The sequence below is a fragment of the Mya arenaria genome, chromosome 4 (assembly GCF_026914265.1).
Source record: "Mya arenaria isolate MELC-2E11 chromosome 4, ASM2691426v1".
NCBI classification, from domain to species: domain Eukaryota; kingdom Metazoa; phylum Mollusca; class Bivalvia; order Myida; family Myidae; genus Mya; species Mya arenaria.
The window spans coordinates 23,456,685-23,477,995 of NC_069125.1; the positions used below are offsets into that span (position 1 = coordinate 23,456,685).

At 35.0% G+C, this 21,311-nt stretch overlaps 1 protein-coding gene across 1 annotated transcript; it reads left to right on the plus strand.

Annotated features, from left to right (window-relative positions):
* The first annotated feature begins 8,119 nt into the window (after positions 1 to 8,119).
* Positions 8,120 to 20,325, plus strand: LOC128231937 (ras-related and estrogen-regulated growth inhibitor-like). The gene is made up of 5 exons (XM_052945193.1): positions 8,120 to 8,400; positions 9,318 to 10,330; positions 14,861 to 14,917; positions 17,521 to 17,594; positions 19,452 to 20,325. The coding sequence occupies exons 2-5, from the start codon at positions 10,234 to 10,236 to the stop codon at positions 19,872 to 19,874; spliced, it is 651 nt and encodes a 216-aa protein (XP_052801153.1). The 5' UTR covers positions 8,120 to 8,400; positions 9,318 to 10,233; the 3' UTR covers positions 19,875 to 20,325.
* Positions 20,326 to 21,311: the final 986 nt, after the last annotated feature.

Sequence of the window (21,311 nt, forward strand, 5' to 3'; positions counted from 1 at the left end):
TATGTTCTGTCTGCAATATCAGCGTCATACTATGGTTGTTATGTTCTTTCTGCAATATCAGTGTCATACTATGGTTGTTATGTTCTTTCTGCAATATCAGTGTCATACTATGGTTGTTATGTTCTTTCTGCAATATCAGTGTCATACTATGGTTGTTATGTTCTTTCTGCAATATCAGTGTCATACTATGGTTGTTATGTTCTGTCTGCAATATCAGTGTCATACTATGGTTGTTATGTTCTTTCTGCAATATCAGTGTCATACTATGGTTGTTATGTTCTTTCTGCATATCAGTGTCATACTATGGTTGTTATGTTCTTTCTGCAATATCAGTGTCATACTATGGTTGTTATGTTCTTTCTGCAATATCAGTGTCATACTATGGTTGTTATGTTCTTTCTGCAATATCAGTGTCATACTATGGTTGTTATGTTCTTTCTGCAATATCAGTGTCATACTATGGTTGTTATGTTCTTTCTGCAATATCAGTGTCATACTATGGCTGTTATGTTCTTTCTGCAATATCAGTGTCATACTATGGTTGTTATGTTCTGTCTGCAATATCAGTGTCATACTATGGTTGTTATGTTCTGTCTGCAATATCAGTGTCATACTATGGTTGTTATGTTCTGTCTGCAATATCAGTGTTAAACTAAGATTGTTATGTTCCTTCTACAAGATCAATGTGATACTAAAGTAGCTGTTTTCCTTCTGCAATACCAGTGTAATACTAAAAAAATAAGGTTGTTACGTTCTTTAAGAAAGATCCGAGTAATACTAAGGTTGTTATCGTCTTTATAGATCAGTGTAATACTAAGGTAGTTCTGTTCATTCTGAAAGATCAATGTAATACTAAGGTAGTTCTGTTCATTCTGAAAGATCAATGTAATACTAAGGTAGTTCTGTTCATTCTGAAAGATCAATGTAATACTAAGGTATTTATGTTTGTTTTGCAAAATCAGTGTGGTAATAAGGCGGTTAATGTTGATACATGTTTTCAGCTCCCATCCAAGAGGTTATGGGCTGGATTCCCAGCAGGGATACTTTCTAAACGCCTCTTAAAATGGACCCCAGTGCTGGTTCTACTGCAGGAATCCTTATTGTCACTATCGAACTCAAATAAATTTGTTTAAACTAACTCTGCTTCATTTTTAGTTGAACGGAGTGACGTATGAAAGAGCAGTTCATAAAGGTCGACGGACTATTTGACATTTTATACATAATTTAAATCTTGGTACATTGTACATTAATAAAATATTATCTGCGTTGTCTTATATAAATGCATTATTTCATACATTTACCCTGAGAAGTTAATCTCACTCATCTTCAATTACATTTCATTAACGACTTACAAAATAGACGCATGCTTTTATTTAATGATTGACTGGTCTATAATTACCTAAACCAGTAAAGAGTACTTCTGTTCGAGCATGCAAATGTCAAGTGTCAGCTTCATAAATTCTCATTATCTTGCGTAATGTGTTTAAGAGTATAACAATTGTGAAACAGGTGCTTGCTCTGTAATGGTGTAATAATAGGTAATTGCTTGTTTATTTTCAATTTCGCAGAAAACAACCTCAACAACTTTTATTAATTGGCATTGACAGTAATGAAGACAGTAGCCAGAACTGCCAGTTAATGAGTGACGCCACAGTACTTTTACCAGTTGAACAGCTTATCAAATCGCCAAAAAGTAAAACGGGGCAACATAAATTGTTTCATAACTTCAGAGACGTTTTGAGTTGAATGATGAATAAAGCAATTGCACTAAGTGTTTGACTCGTTTTCATTACGAAAAAGTGTTTATTTCCTTTACCTTTACAAAAGTCCGACAAGCCGTTTTGAATATCTAAAACCGTGCAGTGATTATATGTAATATGATGTTCTTGAATTTGATGGATTGTTTTGTACTCGCGGGAACATCATTCTAATGAGAAATACACAGACTCATGATGTGAAGTATGACATGTTATCAATTGGACACGTTTCCAAGCCGTTCTTGCAGATAACTACAAACCATCTGAGAGGTGTGGTGAAACAATTCTAAATAATTATAGAATATGTTAAGTCATTGCTGATGATTTGAGATATGCTTACTGCCTCGTATTTAATAAAGTATTAATACAAATAAATTGTCCAGATGCATTACTAAACCATTTACCAAATATATATATATATATATATATATATATATATATATATATATATATATATATATATATATATATATATATATATATATATATATATATATATATATATACATGAACATTCGCTTTTAAATCAGAGAGTTCATACTGACAATTACAAAGAGATATGATTATGTTTTCATTTCCACATCCCATTTTTCTGTGCTTCTATCTCAACATCTGATACTGGGTTAAATTTTCTTTTTTGTTCCATTTGTACTTTCCTCCAATTAAGAAAGTACCTCGTGTCTGTGGAATTTGTACTTTCCTCCAATTAAGAAAGTACCTCGTGTCTGTGGAATTTGTACTTTCCTCCAATTAAGAAAGTACCTCGTGTCTGTGGAATTTGTACTTTCCTCCAATTAAGAAATTACCTCGTGTCTGTGGAATTTGTACTTTCCTCCAATTAAGAAAGTACCTCGTGTCTGTGGAATTTGTACTTTCCTCCAATTAAGAAAGTACCTCGTGTCTGTGGAATTTGTACTTTCCTCCAATTAAGAAAGTACCTCGTGTCTGTGGAATTTGTACTTTCCTCCAATTAAGAAATTACCTCGTGTCTGTGGAATTTGTACTTTCCGCCAATTAAGAAAGTACCTCGTGTCTGTGGAATTTGTACTTTCCTCCAATTAAGAAATTACCTCGTGTCTGTGGAATTTGTACTTTCCTCCAATTAAGAAAGTACCTCGTGTCTGTGGAATTTGTACTTTCCTCCAATTAAGAAAGTACCTCGTGTCTGTGGAATGCCTTTTCCGAACATATTAAACGTTAACTTTGATTTAGTGTATATTCGTCTTATCCGATAAGCGTTGTAAGTATGAATAAGTGATAAGTATCATTCATGATATTGAAATTATTAATGTTTACAATAACGAATTTAAGTCCAGGTGATGTAAATTATACGGCTGCAATCAACTTGCTACCAACTCGTGGAAACTTCTTTAGAACTAAAGTTGATCACATTAATCAATATATAATACTTCTTTGATATATTGCTGTTTGGTTTACATACGATGTCACTTCTCTGCCTCACACTTAAATGTTATAACCACAAGTTAATTAAAGACGAAGCATGGACGGCGAAGGACTATTCTGTCTTGGCATAAACCGGTCTCAACTGAAAATTCAGGGTATTAAAACGGTTTTCCAGGACTCAAACTAACGCTAATTTAAATACATTGTGAACCTAAGAAACACGATCAACTTAAATAAAGGAATAATAAGAAAATATTAAAGTAAAACTAAACAACAGCAACAGCAGCAACAGCAACAAAAACAACACCAACAACACCAACAACACCAACAGCAATGAAAACAACAACAATAACAACAACAATAATAACACAAACAATAACAACAACAACAACAACAATGAATACAACAGCAACATCAACTTGAACGTTGCCCACCGACATACAAAACATGGGAAATGCCTACAGCAATTTTTTCGCAGACGTCTCGTGGCATATATATACATATTAATGTGACTAATAATATATCCAAAGGCTAAAATGTTACACATAAGAATTTGTTTTCATATGATTAAAATTAACACAAAGCAGAAATACTATAACTAAGTGCTTTCGAGTAGTTTTCGAAATCAGTTTACATTTTTTTTTGCAATCCTGAAGGTAATACTGTTGAAAATGAGATTCGGGGAAAATTCAAGTTTTCAAAAGTCAAGATATAAATCAAGACATAAATCAGTGTAAAATGTATCTCAAGAAGTATTATCACTAAGTATTAACTAAATGGTCTTCGAGACAAATGTTTGAATGTGTCATATTGCCTGAGCAGGTGAGTCTACCATTTACCATGAAACAGACAAACCGTTGTTTAACTGAAATGATTGATTGATCTATGTTTACCTAAACAATTAAGCATACTTCTATTCAATACTCGTACACACAAATGTCAGGTATAACGTACATCGATATTCATCATCCACTGCTGTGATGCAATGTTTTTGCCGGCTATCTATTAGTTTTAGTTTAAACTTTATTTATTTTACAACGATTGTGAAGTAAGTTTCATTAATTTATGCAAAGTCTCTCTGGTAGCCTAAGAGTGTGGTCTTGTGTTGTGTCGGAAACCGGAGAAACCGGAGTAAACCCAATTGTCCGACTTGGTGACTGGGTTATCAATTATTTCATTTATTAATTAATTGAATTTTTTTTTTGCTTAATATAGATAAATAGTTGCATATTAGGCACTAAGTACTTGAATATACTGATGAACGTCCATTACCTATTGATTTTGAATCATAAAAAAACCCTGTTATTATTTGAATTAAAATCAATGAGTTCTATACTCTGAGCCCCCGTGAATGACACAACCGTAGTGTTGCCACCGTGCGCAATACAATACAATACGTAGGTCGAATTGATAAACAAGTGTTACAATGCCTTAAAATGCACCTTTATGGTTTATTTGTTTTGGCCGTGTTTCGATTAATCAATACAATTTGAATAAATATTGCTACTCGCTGTTATAAGTAATGGTGTTTTACATTTCAGAAAATTACTTGTACAACTGTTCCATTTTGATACAGGGATCGAAAAGGTAATTAGATCTTGACTTTTTTAAACGTCCAATCAGTTTTATTTACGATGAAAGCCCTTGCAAAATCCTCGATATGATATTAGATGATACTTATTATGCACTTCAACGAGAAATGCACACATGCATAGGAGTTTGAACTATGATCATTTCGACATGGTCCCATGCCATTATAGCAGAAAACCACAAACCATCTGAGAGGTGTGGTGTAGCTATTATAACTAATTATTTGAAATATGTTAACTCAATATATGATTCTGACTAATCTCCTCATATTACTGATTTGTTCAAACGGTGGTTAAGGGTGGTTTCTTGTATGCTTACTTCTTTGTCTTTGATATAGACGTTATTTAAATTAGATATTTCTGCTCCTAATCCAATTATCAACTAGCACGGCAGTTTAAAAAAGTTTTCTCCTTCCAAAATGAAATGTATTGACAAAACTTTTCAATGGCAATACTGATAATTGCACAAAGTTAACATTCTTTTGCTGCGATATAGTGTGTGTTTGTTAAAGCGCAACAGTTCATGTCAAAACATATGCATTTGGTCAAGCACTTCACGAATTGTTCGCTCATAAGTATTGTCCTTGATTGTCTAAGAATAGTTTGGAAGAGATGCCCCTGTGGGTTTGTTCGTTTCTCAGTGAGTGTTCCAGGATCTAAATATGGAAAGGGTCGAAAATGGGAGTGTATTTAAGCAACACTCCCAAAAAATGTGAACTATCATAGTTTATCGTACGAGCACGACCCGAAATCTCCGAATCATTGTGTACGAACTTAAGATAACGTAGGAAGATATCTGCGACATTTGTACACGCTTACGTTTAAACACTTCGTAGTAAGATACTCTTTTAAAGGAATATTTAAAGGATGAAATATGTATCAAGTAAGTTAAGGTGTGTATAATAAAAAAAATATCAATCAACTTTGATAAAAAAGGTTTATAAATAGAGTGTTCAGTAACCTAAGTCGACCATGGTTTCTACGAAACCGATTGACCTATTTCAATAGCTGTTTCCGGTGTCACATTGGAATCAATGCTGACACATTTTGATAATAGTAATATGTAAATTTGGTGATGGGTTGCTTGACTACTATGACCCTAAAATGGATCATTCGGATGTATCTTTTGCCATTTTTTTTAAATTTACATACAAAAATTACTTGGATAATCTAACCGGGTGCGTTCCCTGTATCCACTAGCGTCTCTTGTCTGAAATTTTACTTTGAAATAAAGATGTTATATCACACATTAATGGTATGTTTCTTTGCGAAGTAAATATACGATTTAATTTTCTTGAACTAGTTCAATTCTTGAACTTGAAGTTTTAGTTGACGTTCAATCCATCTTGCACTGACTGATTCGTGTGTGAGTTGACCCTCTACTCCCTAATCGAACAAATTGACCTGTGAATTTAATTTAATACATACTTTAAAAAAGCATAATGATTAGGTTTGTGCTTAAGCTAAACTCTTCTTCTTCTTCTCATGAGTATTCAAATATAATAGGGTCGAATTGGAAGCAAAGAAAGATTTATGATAAGTCGTTAATCTATCACTATTAGACATTACTATATCCAGAATTGCAAAAGAAATAATTAATTAAGGCGTTCCAAACTAAACACAAACACAATCGAAAAAAAATCAAAGGGAATAAGGCGCACCTGCCCTGTCTTTCAATGATGCAAACATGCAGTTCAATGTGCAACACAAGGCTAATTACTTCTGTCTTAACATTGGATATTGGCGAGCCTTTTTTCCATGTCGACTTGAATTGTTCAGCATGTGATGATACTGCTGCTTGCCTTCTGATCCGTTTAAAATAGTTAGTATAGTTATACAGCTACGAATTTGCCTAATGCACAAAGGCCAAGAGACACTCAACAAGACACACAATGCAACACATGCCGATGTATAGAGAGAGCGTTTTTGTTTGTTTGTTTGTTAAAAGATTGTTCGAAGTTTTAAATTTGTGAGAGTTTCTTTTTCGATTCGTTCAAGTTGAAAAGGAATGATTTCCACTCATCAAAATCAATGCAGAGGTTCTTTTAAAGTGTTTAATGGTAATTGAATATATACTTAGAAGTACATTTATTGTACGGTATGATCGAATGAAATATTAATGCATTAAGATAAGACGATTTATACAAAATATCGCTTTTATTTTTAATAATGTTTTCTTTATTTGTTCCCAGTTTTAGTACAATGATGCTTTTTATTATGAAACTCTATGATCACACAGTTTTAAATCTTTTATCTTATAAGGCAGACTGTGTGCGATGCTCATAGTCTCTAACAATGACTGCATCGTATCTTTGAATTTATTTTGCATTACGTGCTCTAAATTGTATTCCTTCGTCTGCAGATAGAGTTGGGATCTCAAATCATTGAGTACTTTACCCATAAGTTTACTATTATTTGTTTTATTATTAAGATTCCTCAAGTTAATGCATAATTTGATAAGATTTACCTTTTACGTTTTTTCTTCATTTAGGATTGTTGGGATAAAAGTGAGGTTTGTGCACGTAAACTGGTTTACCCCCCCCCCCCCTTCCCCAGTAAATTTACATTTTACTGACCGTTCCAAGGCGTTACCTAACAATCTTTGATAAACATACCTAGTTATATTTATATATTTTGTGCTGTTCTTCCATGTTTCTTGTTTGTGATTTTTTGTTTTTGTGTCCATGTCTTTGGCGTTTACCAAGTGCCATTAAACCGGGTTTATGTTTAAACTTTTTGCTACTGAGCTTGTTTCTGTAGTTTTTCACATAAGTATTAATTATTTAATAGCAAAATATCGTGTTGGTGGGTCCGAGTAACTTTAAAAAAATACACACTCGCTTTACAAGAATTGTGTATTAAACATAGTAGAACTACTGAACAAAGAGTAGAAAAGGGAGTTTAAATTGTCAGAAATAAGGATATAACCTTTGTTAGTTTTGTTTTTCTTCTTATTTGCAGTTTAAACCGGTTTAATATGTGTCAACCTCACTCATAATTTCCAATGAAATTTATATGTCATAATATTTCAACATAGTCTTATGCAGAACAAATAATAATTGCGTTTCATTTTCACATTCTCACAATATAAAAATTGCGAAAAATCAAACAGATTAATTGGTCTGGTCGACATTCCCTTGAAACTAATATCTGATTGAACGAATTCTCTGGCGAATGCGCAAGACTTTGACAACTCCTAAGTTGCATTCCGGCTTTTGCAAATAAATTTTATTGGTTTAGAATGTAAAAATTGCTACGTCTGGCAAGTCATTCACTTCAACTGCGCACACAAACGATGTATTTTGCACGGTTGTAAAACTGTTTGGCTGTTATGAGCTCATTCCTATTGTTTAAACACACCAAAAAGTATCTAGCGACGTGTGTTTAATGTTCAGCCTTGTTGTTTCCGACTACATTCCTAAATATCTGGATTAGAGATTTAAAATGTTTTGTTAATATATTGAATTTAAGACATCGATGGCCATACCGTTGTCCTTGAAATGCGTACAGATAACGCTCGGTAGTAAATGCCACCACCAACGGAGGACATTTTTGTATCAGCATGGATATTTCAGATTAAGGAAGTGTTAGTGTGTTTTAGGAAAGAGATATCAGTGATTAATCGTCTAAAGTCAATACATGCTTACCTTGTAAGTGGTCTGCGTTCATTCTTTGTTTTAAATTTGATTTGATAAAGTTTAATAAGGGCAGACAAAAAAATTAGAAGCAGATGTGCTAATTCAAATTTCGTTGTCGCTTTTCTTTAAATATCAATATTAACAAAACGTGCCCTCTGCTCAATGTAAGTTACATGACAGAAATTGTATCACAATAAAACCATTTGCCAAATGATAATGGTTTTATCCGTACTATATTTTCGATTTAAAATGTACGTTTTTCTTCCGTAAAACACAAGCCAACTTTATGTTACCTCGAATACAACCACTTGTGGTGAGGACACAACATATTCAGAAGCTGCTAACAATTAATTTTATGGGAATTTCAACGGTGCAGGCGGTTCATAATCAACCTGTAAAGAGCGGTTTTATCTGCAATATATGCTTTACTGATTTCAATTTGCCGCTTCCCTTGATGCTATGCTACCATAAAAGTGCCCCCAACTTCAATATTCAAATGTATATAGATATAGATGGCATATTGAAAGCGAAGTGAATTAATTGACCTCCTTTTACATGGTATAGTGTTTTGCAAAGTTTGTAATTTCTTAACGCAAATTATAAGCTGTCAAACCATGTAAGAAATTTGAGGAAATTTATTTTAAGTTGAACATTTGAAACTTGAGAAATGTTTGAGTGGATAAAAGTTTTCATCAAAACCTAAGATGTTTATACTTTTAAAGCTCTTAAATTAAACCCTTATATCGTTCTTTACATATATTAATGCAAAGTGCAAACACTCTTAACCAATTTTCATTTTCTAAATGCTAATGGCAAATGAAGTGAAGTTAATATCAATAAAGTAAAGCAGATACTTCCATCTGTCCAAAGTCCCCCCCCCCTCCCCGGATAAATCTTAGTGAGGTTCAGTTTGGTATTTTTTTATGCAGGTACGTTCAAATAAATGGCTCAAGCAAGTAATAATAGGGACGAGGAGAGAAACCACACACTGATAAAGAACGAATACAATGAGACCAATGGACAAATAGCGATGCTTCAACAATGATGAATAGGATGAGTTGTTACTACAATGATTATGAAGAAAGCAGTGGTGGCAAAGCGCATAATATACGTGGATTTAATATAACTGATAGCGATTTTTGAACAGCTATAGAGAAGAGAACACCTGGGATGAAAGCAAGCGGGTTCAAAAGAGGATCTTTATTCATCAATGCACTGGATCGCTGACGGAAGTTTATGTATGAGTTGATCGAAGTTGAATCACCGCGTATAAATCTTGTGAAAACCCTATCTGTTGATTTAACACACAAAGAAATAGTTATAACATCTGAGGTGATTGTCTCCTGTTTAGTTGTTTGTTTCTGCAATTTGTTTGGGATTACATATGTCTTAGCCGATACTTCATATAAATTGACTTGGACGTAGACAGCGCCGCATTTCTTCATGGATTTAATGGTCGCTGTATTGAACTTTAAATTAATATAACATTATGCGCACATGAGATAAACCATACGAATATTAAGAGTTGCGTTGATTAGTGAAAGCAGATACAAACTAATGGAAGGAATGCGGATCTGATTCATATTGTGAATGTTTATTTTTTTATTCAATTAAAGTGAAAAAAAACAACACATCTGACGAACAGTTGTATGACAGTTCATTTTTATTTGTCGGATATGTTCCTGTTATACCATTATTTTGTTATAAGCATCTGTGAAATTGTATACGAAAGGCAATACTACTAATCTTGTCAAATCATAATTTGCAAATGCTACTGTTAAAACAGAGCTGTTAATATATTAAATTTACTAAACATAACAAAAGACACCTTTTGAGGAGTTCTAAATGAAAGAACAAACTGTTGCTATGACATCAAATGGCAAGAACAAGTCGGTGGAATCCAAAATTTGCATACTCGGGGCACCAGGCGTCGGGAAATCAGGTATTGAATTATTGTTTTTGATTGATCAACCTTTATACAAATGAACGGAGACCTTAAGTAGCAGGAACATTGCATAACAAAATTTAAAACATGTTTTTCTTGAAAACAAATACTGAAATCCCATTTCTGTAAATAAAAAGCTTAACGTTATTGAGTTATTGGGTTATTGAATTGGTAAGGCTTTTATCCGGGTATTAACATAATACCTCGTAAACACTCTACGTAATAATCACATAACAGCATTAGATAGGTTTTAAAAAGAACCTTAGTACAAAACAAACCAGGTAGAGCTGTAATTACATATCTCCTCCTTTTTCAAAAGCAATGTAAATATCATATCCCTCATTAAAGTAAAAAAAATATATATTCAATAGTACAATGCTTTCATTATTTTTTTTGTGCATTCATGTTTTTGTATGAAATGTCTTACTCAGATAACAACTGGTGATTAATGTGTATCCTGTGAGCAGTCTTGTTCGTGTTTAATGCAAGTATACTGTCATGTTTTTGTTTAATGCAAGTACGCTGTACTGTATCATGTGAGCGGTCTTGTTTGTGTTTAATGCAAGTACGCTGTATTGTATCCTGTGAGTGGTCATGTTTGTGTTTAATGCAAGTACGCTGTACTGTATCCTGTGAGCGGCCATGTTTGTGTTTAATGCAAGTACGCGTTACTGTATCCTGTGAGCGGCCATGTTTGTGTTTAATGCAAGTACGATGTATTGTATCCTGTGAGCGGTCATGTTTGTGTTTAATGCAAGTACGCTGTACTGTATCCTGTGAGCGGTCTTGTTTGTGAGTAATGCAAGTACGTTGTACTGTATCCTGTGAGCGGTCATGTTTGTGTTTAATGCAAGTACGCTGTACTGTATCCTGTGAGCGGCCATGTTTGTGTTTAATGCAAGTACGCTGTACTGTATCCTGTGAGCGGTCATGTTTGTGTTTAATGCAAGTACGTTGTACTGTATCCTGTGAGCGGCCATGTTTGTGTTTAATGCAAGTACGCTGTACTGTATCCTGTGAGCGGTCTTGTTTGTGTTTAATGCAAGTACGCTGTACTGTATCCTGTGAGCGGTCTTGTTTGTGTTTAATGCAAGTACGCCGTACTGTATCCTGTGAGCAGTCCTGTTTGTGTTTAATGCAAGTACGCTGTACTGTATCCTGTGAGCGGCCATGTTTGTGTTTAATGCAAGTACGCTGTACTGTATCCTGTGAGCGGCCATGTTTGTGTTTAATGCAAGTACGCTGTACTGTATCCTGTGAGCGGCCATGTTTGTGTTTAATGCAAGTACGCTGTACTGTATTATGTGAGCGGTCTTGTTTGTGTTTAATGCAAGTACGCTGTACTGTATCCTGTGAGCAGTCCTGTTTGTGTTTAATGCAAGTACGCTGTACTGTATCCTGTGAGCGGCCATGTTTGTGTTTAATGCAAGTACGCTGTATTGTATCCTGTGAGCGGTCTTGTTTGTGTTTAATGCAAGTACGCTGTATTGTATCCTGTGAGCGGTCTTGTTTGCGTTTAATGCAAGTACGCCGTACTGTATCCTGTGAGCAGTCTTGTTTGTGTTTAATGCAAGTACGCTGTACTGTATCCTGTGAGCGGCCATGTTTGTGTTTAATGCCAGTACGCTGTACTGTATCCTGTGAGCGGTCTTGTTTGTGTCTAATGCAAGTACGCTGTACTGTATCCTGTTAGCGGTCATGTTTGTGCTTAATGCAAGTACGCTGTACTGTATCCTGTGAGCGGTCCTGTTTGTGTTTAATGCAAGTACGCTGTACTGTATCCTGTGAGCGCCATGTTTGTGTTTAATGAAAGTACGCTGTATTGTATCCTGCGAGCGGTCTTGTTTGTGTTTAATGCAAGTACGCTGTACTGTATCCTGTGAGCGGTCTTGTTTGTGTTTTATGCAAGTACGCTGTACTGTATCCTGTGAGCGGTCTTGTTTGTGTTTAATGCAAGTACGCTGTACTGTATCCTGTGAGCGGCCATGTTTGTGTTTAATGCCAGTACGCTGTACTGTATCCTGTGAGCGGTCTTGTTTGTGTCAAATGCAAGTACGCTGTACTGTATCCTGTTAGCGGTCATGTTTGTGCTTAATGCAAGTACGCTGTACTGTATCCTGTGAGCGGTCATGTTTGTGTTTAATGCCAGTACGCTGTATTGTATCCTGTGAGCGGCCATGTTTGTGTTTCATGCAAGTACGATTGTTTTTTGTTTAATGCCAGTACGCCGTACTGTATCCTGTGAGCAGTCTTGTTTGTGTTTAATGCAAGTACGCTGTACTGTATCCTGTGAGCGGTCCTGTTTGTGTTTAATGCAAGTACGCTGTACTGTATCCTGTGAGCGGTCATGTTTGTTTTTAATGCAAGTACGCTGTACTGTATCCTGTGAGCAGTCCTGTTTGTGTTTAATGCAAGTACGCTGTACTGTATCCTGTGAGCAGTCTTGTTTGTGTTTAATGCAAGTACGCTGTACTGTATCCTGTGAGCGGTCATGTTTGTGTTTAATGCAAGTACGCTGTACTGTATCCTGTGAGCGGCCATGTTTGTGTTTAATGCAAGTACGCTGTACTGTATCCTGTGAGCAGTCATGTTTGTGTTTAATGCCAGTACGCTGTATTGTATCCTGTGAGCGGCCATGTTTGTGTTTAATGCAAGTACGCTTGTTTATGTTTAATGCCAGTACGCCGTACTGTATCCTGTGAGCGGCCATGTTTGTGTTTAATGCAAGTACGCCGTACTGTATCCTGTGAGCGGTCCTGTTTGTGTTTAATGCAAGTACGCTGTACTGTATCCTGTGAGCGGTCATGTTTGTGTTTAATGCAAGTACGCTGTACTGTATTCCTGTGAGCGGCCATGTTTGTGTTTAATGCAAGTACGCTGTATTGTATCCTGTGAGCAGTCCTGTTTGTGTTTAATGCAAGTACGCTGTACTGTATCCTGTGAGCAGTCTTGTTTGTGTTTACTGCAAGTACGCTGTACTGTATCCTGTGAGCGGCCATGTGTGTGTCTAATGCCAGTACGCTGTACTGTATCCTGTGAGCGGTCTTGTTTGTGTCAAATGCAAGTACGCTGTACTGTATCCTGTTAGCGGTCATGTTTGTGCTTAATGCAAGTACGCTGTACTGTATCCTGTGAGCGGTCATGTTTGTTTTTAATGCAAGTACGCTGTACTGTATCCTGTGAGCAGTCTTTTTTGTGTTTAATGCAAGGACGCTGTACTGTATCCTGTGAGCAGTCTTGTTTGTGTTTAATGCAAGTACGCCGTACTGTATCCTGTGAGCGGCCATGTTTGTGTTTAATGCAAGTACGCTGTATTGTATCCTGTGAGCGGTCATGTTTGTGTTTAATGCAAGTACGCTGTACTGTATCCTGTGAGCGGCCATGTTTGTGTTTAATGCAAGTACGCTGTATTGTATCCTGTGAGCGGTCATGTTTGTGTTTAATGCAAGTACGCTGTACTGTATCCTGTGAGCAGTCTTGTTTGTGTTTAATGCAAGGACGCTGTACTGCATCCTGTGAGCAGTCTTGTTTGTGTTTAATGCAAGTACGCTGAACTGTATCCTGTGAGCGGCCATGTTTGTGTTTAATGCAAGTACGCTGTATTGTATCCTGTGAGCGGTCATGTTTGTGTTTAATGCAAGAACGCTGTAATGTATCCTGTGAGCAGTCTTGTTTGTGTTTAATGCAAGTACGCTGTACTGTATCCTGTGAGCGGTCTTGTCTGTGTTTAATGCAAGTACGCTGCACTGTATCATGTGAGCAGTCTTGTTTGTTGGTAATGCAAATTTGCTGTACTGTATCCCGTGAGCGGTCATGTTTGTGTTTAATGCAAGTACGCTGTACTATATCCTGTGAGCGGTCTTGTTTGTGTTTAATGCAAGTACGCTGTATTGTATCCTGTGAGCGGTCTTGTTTGTGTTTAATGCAAGTACGCTGTACTGTATCCTGTGAGCAGTCTTGTTTGTGTTTAATGCAAGAACGCTGTACTGTATCCTGTGAGCGGTCTTGTTTGTGTTTAATGCAAATTTGCTGTACTGTATCCTGTGAGCAGTCTTGTTTGTGTTTAATGCAAATTTGCTCTACTGTATCCTATGAGCAGTCTTGTTTGTAATTAATGTGAATGAATAAGAACTAATAAACTTTTTAGAAAAAACAACAACAGAGGGATACAGAATTAAGTCTGCTATACATAACACCAAAAGCTATGGAGAGGTTATTACTGTTGACTTAATTTTGAAATATCAGATAAACTCCTATTTCATTTAATTGTATTAAAACAATATGGACAATAATTTCCCTAACATGGAATGGAAGCTTCCAAGGAACACTGCATATTTTAAAATTGATATCGGAAAAATCCATTTTGTTGAAACAAATACAACGTGTAGTTTTTAAATTCATGGAAAAGTTTTGAAATTATATTGTTAAGCTCGAGCTTATACCATAACTCGCTCATGGTAATTATACATTCTAACATATTTTCATATGTACGCACTAAAATAACATAAATACATATTTTCTCTTCAGCTCTGGTTGTTCGGTTCCTGACCAGACGTTTTATTTGGGAGTATGATCCAACACTAGGTAAGAGCTTGGGTAATCAGCCTTCATGCGCCGGTGTTTGGACCGAGTGCACTTGTTTTTGGACTGGGTGCTCGGGTAATTAGCCTTGGTGGCTCTTGGATTCGTGACCCGAACATCTCCCCACGTCTCCTCATGATTGCTTTTGATCATCCTGATTCCATTATGTTACCTGTAAGGAAATCATGAGACCGCAATTATGTAATCAAGAATGAAAACAAGCCGCTGTTAACAGGTAACAGCCATTAGTCGTTTGTTAATTGAATTATATAGTAGAGCCCGCCCCCTCTCCCCCCAAAAAAAACAACAACAAAAAAACAACAACAACAAAACAACAAAAACAAACAAACAAAAACAACAACAACAACAACAACAGTTGCATGATATGTAAACATACAACTACGCTTGTATTCCCATTTTGCGTAGAAGATAAGTGACTTCATTTTCTTCAAATATTTTACATTTTCAAATCATTTGGAAGGAAAGATTAGCTAATATATGTCGCTTTTATTTTTAATAATGTTTTCTTTATTTGTACCCAGTTTTAGTACAATGATGCTTTTTATTATGAAACTCTATGATCACACAGTTTTAAACCTTGTTTTTATAAGGCAGACTGTGCGTGATGTTCATAGTTTCAAACAATGACTGCATCGTATCTTTGAATAGATTTTGCATTAGGTGCTCTGAATTGTATTCCTCCGTCTGCGGATGGAGTTGGAATCTCTAATCATAGAAGTACTTGGGGTTTACCTATAGGTTTATTATTATTTGTTTTATTATTATGTTTCCACAAGTTAATGCATACTTTGATAAGATTTACCTTTTACGTTTGTTCAGCATTGTTAAGTGAGGTTTGTGCACGTAAACTGGTTTACACCCTCAGTAAATTTACATTTAACTGACCTTTCCAAGGCGGTACCTAACAATCCTTGATAAACATACCTAGTTTTTTTATATATAGTACGTATGCACTGTGCTGTTTGTGGAGTTTTGTGCTGTTCTTCCTTGTTTCTTGTTTGTGATGTTATGTTCTATGTCTTTGGCGTTGATCCAGTGCCATTAAATCGGGTTTATGTTTAAACTTTTTGCTACTGAGCTTGTGTAGCTTTTCGTATAAATATTGTTGTTTTTTTCAGCGTAGAATATCAAATATCTAACGGGGTTAAATACACTCCAATCTTACACTGAAAGAAACAAATTTTCATTTTATTTGATGATGGTATTTCATTTAACAAGATTCTTTATTAAAATGAAATAGTGCGGCATATCTAAGCTTCACGATATCATGCCGTAAATGGCGTCATTGTTTTTTCACTGCGTTCGTTTACGATAAATTACTCAAAGTTAAACTGGCTTTTATGTCAATATTTGATAAACTCACTCTTTCGATGAGTAAATTTATCATGTTAGAGTCCACCATTATCGTTCAATACACCACTGAAAAGCATTAAATAATTTTTCATTCATTTTAGACTTCTTAAATAAACCATCCAAAGCAATATCTTGGGTTGTTGCCCAGACTATGATAATTGATGTAATGGAATATTTTGTACGTTTGCTGATATAGATAAAAAGTTCAAGAGTTAACTACCTGTTAAGCCAGATATTCGCGTATGCACTCAAAACTATAATCATATACAGTAACTGAGTAAAAATGGGAAAACACCCTGATAGAACGTTGATCTTCACGGCAAAGATTGCGTCGCCAACGAAACGATATCTTGATTGGAAATTAACTCATCTTTAAACAGCCATCAAATTTTCCTGATATGTGCTTTTCCCCTCTCATAGCAGTATTCAAAACTTGCAATGAGAGTTATATTTTTCTGACTGACTGATGCGATTTTCGCTGTCTGGAAATTCATTTAAAGATGCTCTTATTATTAATTATCTTGAAGATATGTTAATAGTTTTTGCGTTTTGATGTACCAGCGATGGTATAATGTGTTATAAGAAATTTGTACATTCATGAAAAATGAGATTTATTATTTTTATTAAAGGGATAAAATATATTATACAAAGAGATGTATTATCAATATTTTCTATAATTTGTTTTTCGATCTATCAGACCCTTAAATTATATTTTCTCTTTCATGCATTCGGTATGTCCTACCGGACATAAAATCTTCTACAATAAGTAATCATATTGAATCATTTACTTTGTTACTCTGGACATATAATAAAATGTAAAATCGATGTAATAAATTGTGATTAAGTCGTAAACTAGGCATCTATCGCTTTAACACTCGGGAGTGAGCGTCTGGTACTAGGCTTATTGCGAAGTTAAACTGTTTGTTATTTCTAGTTCGTTAATATTTTTTTCTCCGAAGAAAGTATGTACCTGTCTGGTCCTAACCTCGGCTTCGTTGTCGTCTATATCATAGTCTTAAATCTATGTCAAAACGAAATTCCTGGGACATAACCCGAAAAGCAATCAAATTACTTACATTTGTATAATGAGACATTTTCACTTTTTATTAATGTCGATAAACATATAGTTTTAGTTATGGCCGGGGTTAAACTTTCTTTGGGGAGTTGCAAACGTAATCAAATGTGTGGCCATTAATCGATTTTATTTAAATTCAGCCTTCTCTCTTTTTCAGAATGTACATACAAACATAACACGACGATAGACGAAGAACCTGTTGTCATGGAGATCCTTGATACTGCAGGACAGGTAAACACATCTTTAAACAATGTTCAATGGTGATTTCTTATGCATCTTTTTAAATTTAAGTTCACTCGTATTGTTCATATTATACAAAGCAGTTTATGACTATTATACATCCAATAGAGAGTTTTGAACTCTCTAAAATATCTCTACAGTGCTTATTACATTGGCTTTGTTATAGACTGAGGACAGTCATATAGCTCGAGGCTGTCGGTCAAGTGCATATTAGGATAACCAGAGCATAGTCTGTTGATTAACCTAAACGATTTACGCTGTGTTTGTTGTCTGGAGATATTGCATGTCATTCTTTGAGTGTCTGAAGGCTTTCATTATTGTGCCGTAAACAAGATAGTCTGTTTACGAAGCATGCACTGAAGTCAGAAATCACGCTTTCTCATCCAAGGAAGAAAGAAGAAAAAACAACCCCTGCCGTGAATGGAAATATTGCCGTAGGCTATTTGTATTTAAAGAAAAGCTGCAAATGGAAGCATTTTCATTGCAGTCAATTAATTACATATAAAATGAAACAACCGAGGTATTGACAAAGAAAATATGTAGAGAGGATGTTGAATAAAGAAAATAATATGTTTTTATCACGTGAAATTTTATTATAATTTAAAATTTACCTAAACGATTTACTTAAGATCAAATATTGCATTCATATGAATTAATCTTACAACATTTAACTTCATGATACACATCGATGATGGGTATGGCAAAGATATGCTACTTGGCATTCATTTTCGCGAACATGCACGAGCCATTGATAGATCAGGGATTTTAATTACAGAAGGGGGTCTGCAAATTCAATTATAAAATACTCAAGGGTAAACTGGCTATGAATGAACACATTCGTGTTTCTTGTTCATCCGTTTACAGTGTCCCGGCCTTAACCATCGGTTAACGAACACTCAAGTGACGTTGAAATTGAACATAACAGATTATTTATTTCAAATAATTTTAGGTCTTATCTTTCAAAATTACACCAAGATATTCTACATGGTCGGCACAATTTGTTGGCATGTTAAATCTTATGAAATTTAACCTTTTTTGGTTGTTATGTTAAATGTATGTTCTTACCGCGTAAGAAAGTGAGTACTTCATACTTTACAGAGATGATTTGTAATAATCGGCAAAATAATTCAATATTCAGACTCAAATCCCGACACTCTACAATGATTCTGAGATTGATTTATTGCAAAATAGTACAGATAAAATGGCCTTGTTTAATGGAACTGAGAATGAAATATTTGTTCGCCTATTTTTTTGACATTTTAACACTTTTGTTATCTTTATATGCTTATAAATATTTATTTAATCTGTTTATTATCTTCATACGATAATTTCTAGCATTGATACATTTATAACATTAGCGATGTCCCTTTAAAGCTGCATTTTCACATATATACCATTTTTTACAACTTTTTTATTTTTTGTCTTGGAAAGAACAACTTTTTGCGTAAATATCTGCAAACCAATGATAACAGATTGCTGACAAAAGATCAAATTGCATATTTTCATATTACGTTTTCACAAAAATTGGCTCGTTCCAAGACAAAAATTAAAAATAGATGTCAAAACGTTCGATCTGTGGGAGTGCAGCTTTAAGCAAAGTATTTTATGAAACATATTTACTCAGTTACAAGTAACATCAGAACTGTTTTCTTGCTAGGAAGTGATTCTATTAGTTATCAGCGTTCATTAATGTCGACTTCAGTATAAAGTAAACTCAAACTCAATGTGTTTGTGTTAATAAGGGCCTAGAACTGAAATTCAAAGAAAACAGAACAAAAAAAAAATGTGCAACAATTTTTTTACATATCAGAGGAATTCTTTTCCAAAATAAAGTGCTTAATATTTCAGGAGTGGAGTATACACAGAGAGGGTCACGTCAGATGGGCGGATGGATTCGTTCTCGTATATGCCATCAACGACAGACACAGCTTTGAAGAAGTATCAAGTATCAAACAGTGTCTTGATGAAGTAAAAAAGACAAACGTACAGTGTGTACTTGTTGGTAACAAAATTGACTTACTTCACGAAGTACACGTTCCAACAAGTGAGGGTGAAAGGTTAGCGTCGGACTGGGCAAGCGCATTTTTCGAAACTTCCGCTTCCGATGGTGGGGAAGATATTCCCGAATTATTCCATGAACTTCATAGGGAAATTCGTCGCAGGAAAATGATAGAATGTAAACCCAGACGACGAAGTTCTGCGCATCAGATGCGACAGGTTTTCACGAAAATGTTTAAAACTCAAACAAATAAGGTGACAAGTCCTAGCTGAAAGATTTAACTTAGTTTCTCATCAAGCTATATTGTGATGACGTCAGTTAACGACAAATATGCTGGATGCCTATTAAAGATAAGGTATCAGCATGCAGGTCACAGCGTCAGATTGCTTGCATTTCTATAATGTTAACTGGAGAAACAGATAAGGCAGTTGTCATTTGTTACTAGAAAATGTTTCAAGGCATTTGTTCTCCTCTATGATCTTCATTACCAACGCAGACTCTTGACATCTGCTTGTGTTGTGCGTTTCCTTTAAATTAAACCAGAAATAAACGGATTTACTTTGAATAGCGCTTTATTACATGTTTACTTTTCGTTGTTACTGTTTAAATACTTATGTTATCATTGAACACATTGAATTTATCTAGATAATATTGCTTTCGACGCTTATAGCCTGGAAATGTTTTTTATCAAGAAGACATTAGCGACATTTAATACCCTTTACACCTGTTCCCAATGCTATTGTTTCCGTGCCGTGTAAGTTGCGTCTTAGAACTTTCGTGTTGTAATCTTAGGTTATCTCTAGTAAAAGCTTTGGCCTATTCATACATTTATAAATCTCTCTTGATCATAATTTAACAATCAACCCTTTTAATTGCAAAAGAAAGATACATTTGTTCATGTATTGTATGTTGGTAACAAACCGACAAAGGACGAACATTCGATTGGCGTTTTCCTTCCATCATGTCATAACTTATTTTAATATAATGTTATAATGTACATATCGGAAGAAAATATTCTCTAGCTGACACTGATGGTAAATTCACTGTACACAAAGTAAAAGGGTAGTCTAATCAGAACGATCAACGTATAAGTCGATATTCGCCCCTCAGTATCAAAGGCGCGATTGATATAATTTCATTTGATGTGGTTAACATCCGCGACTGTCAGGAGTTAAATTCTGCAACGAAAAATGCGTTACACTTCGGAAGTGAATGGCTAGATGTGCAATATTTGGACTTGGTTATTGAGTTGTAATGGAATATACCTGTTAATCTTTAAAATGAAAAGAAAGGCACTTCATATTATAATGCAATGTTGAAGAGCATTAAGATGTAAAAAGGCGACAAATCGCCTATAAATGATGTGTACATTGACATGGGTTTATCATCAATGTCGTCAGTGTCGTCAGTGCACAGAAAGAGCCTAGAGATTCGGGAAATGAGATAGTGGGTATCTAGACTGATTTAAATGACGCAAAGCAAAGGGGGTGATTGCGAGATGAAGTATCAAGAGTTCAAGGCTTCAAATACACGGAGAATGAGGCGAAAACAACAAACTGAAGTTGATGAACATTCTTGCTAAGTACACATTCAACGCATTGAACAAGAAAACATATAAAACATCATTTCTGTTTTTACCGAATATACTCAGAATTATTGTAATTTCCTTTGGAATTGGAAGCTAGATATTAACAGAAACAGATAATCAG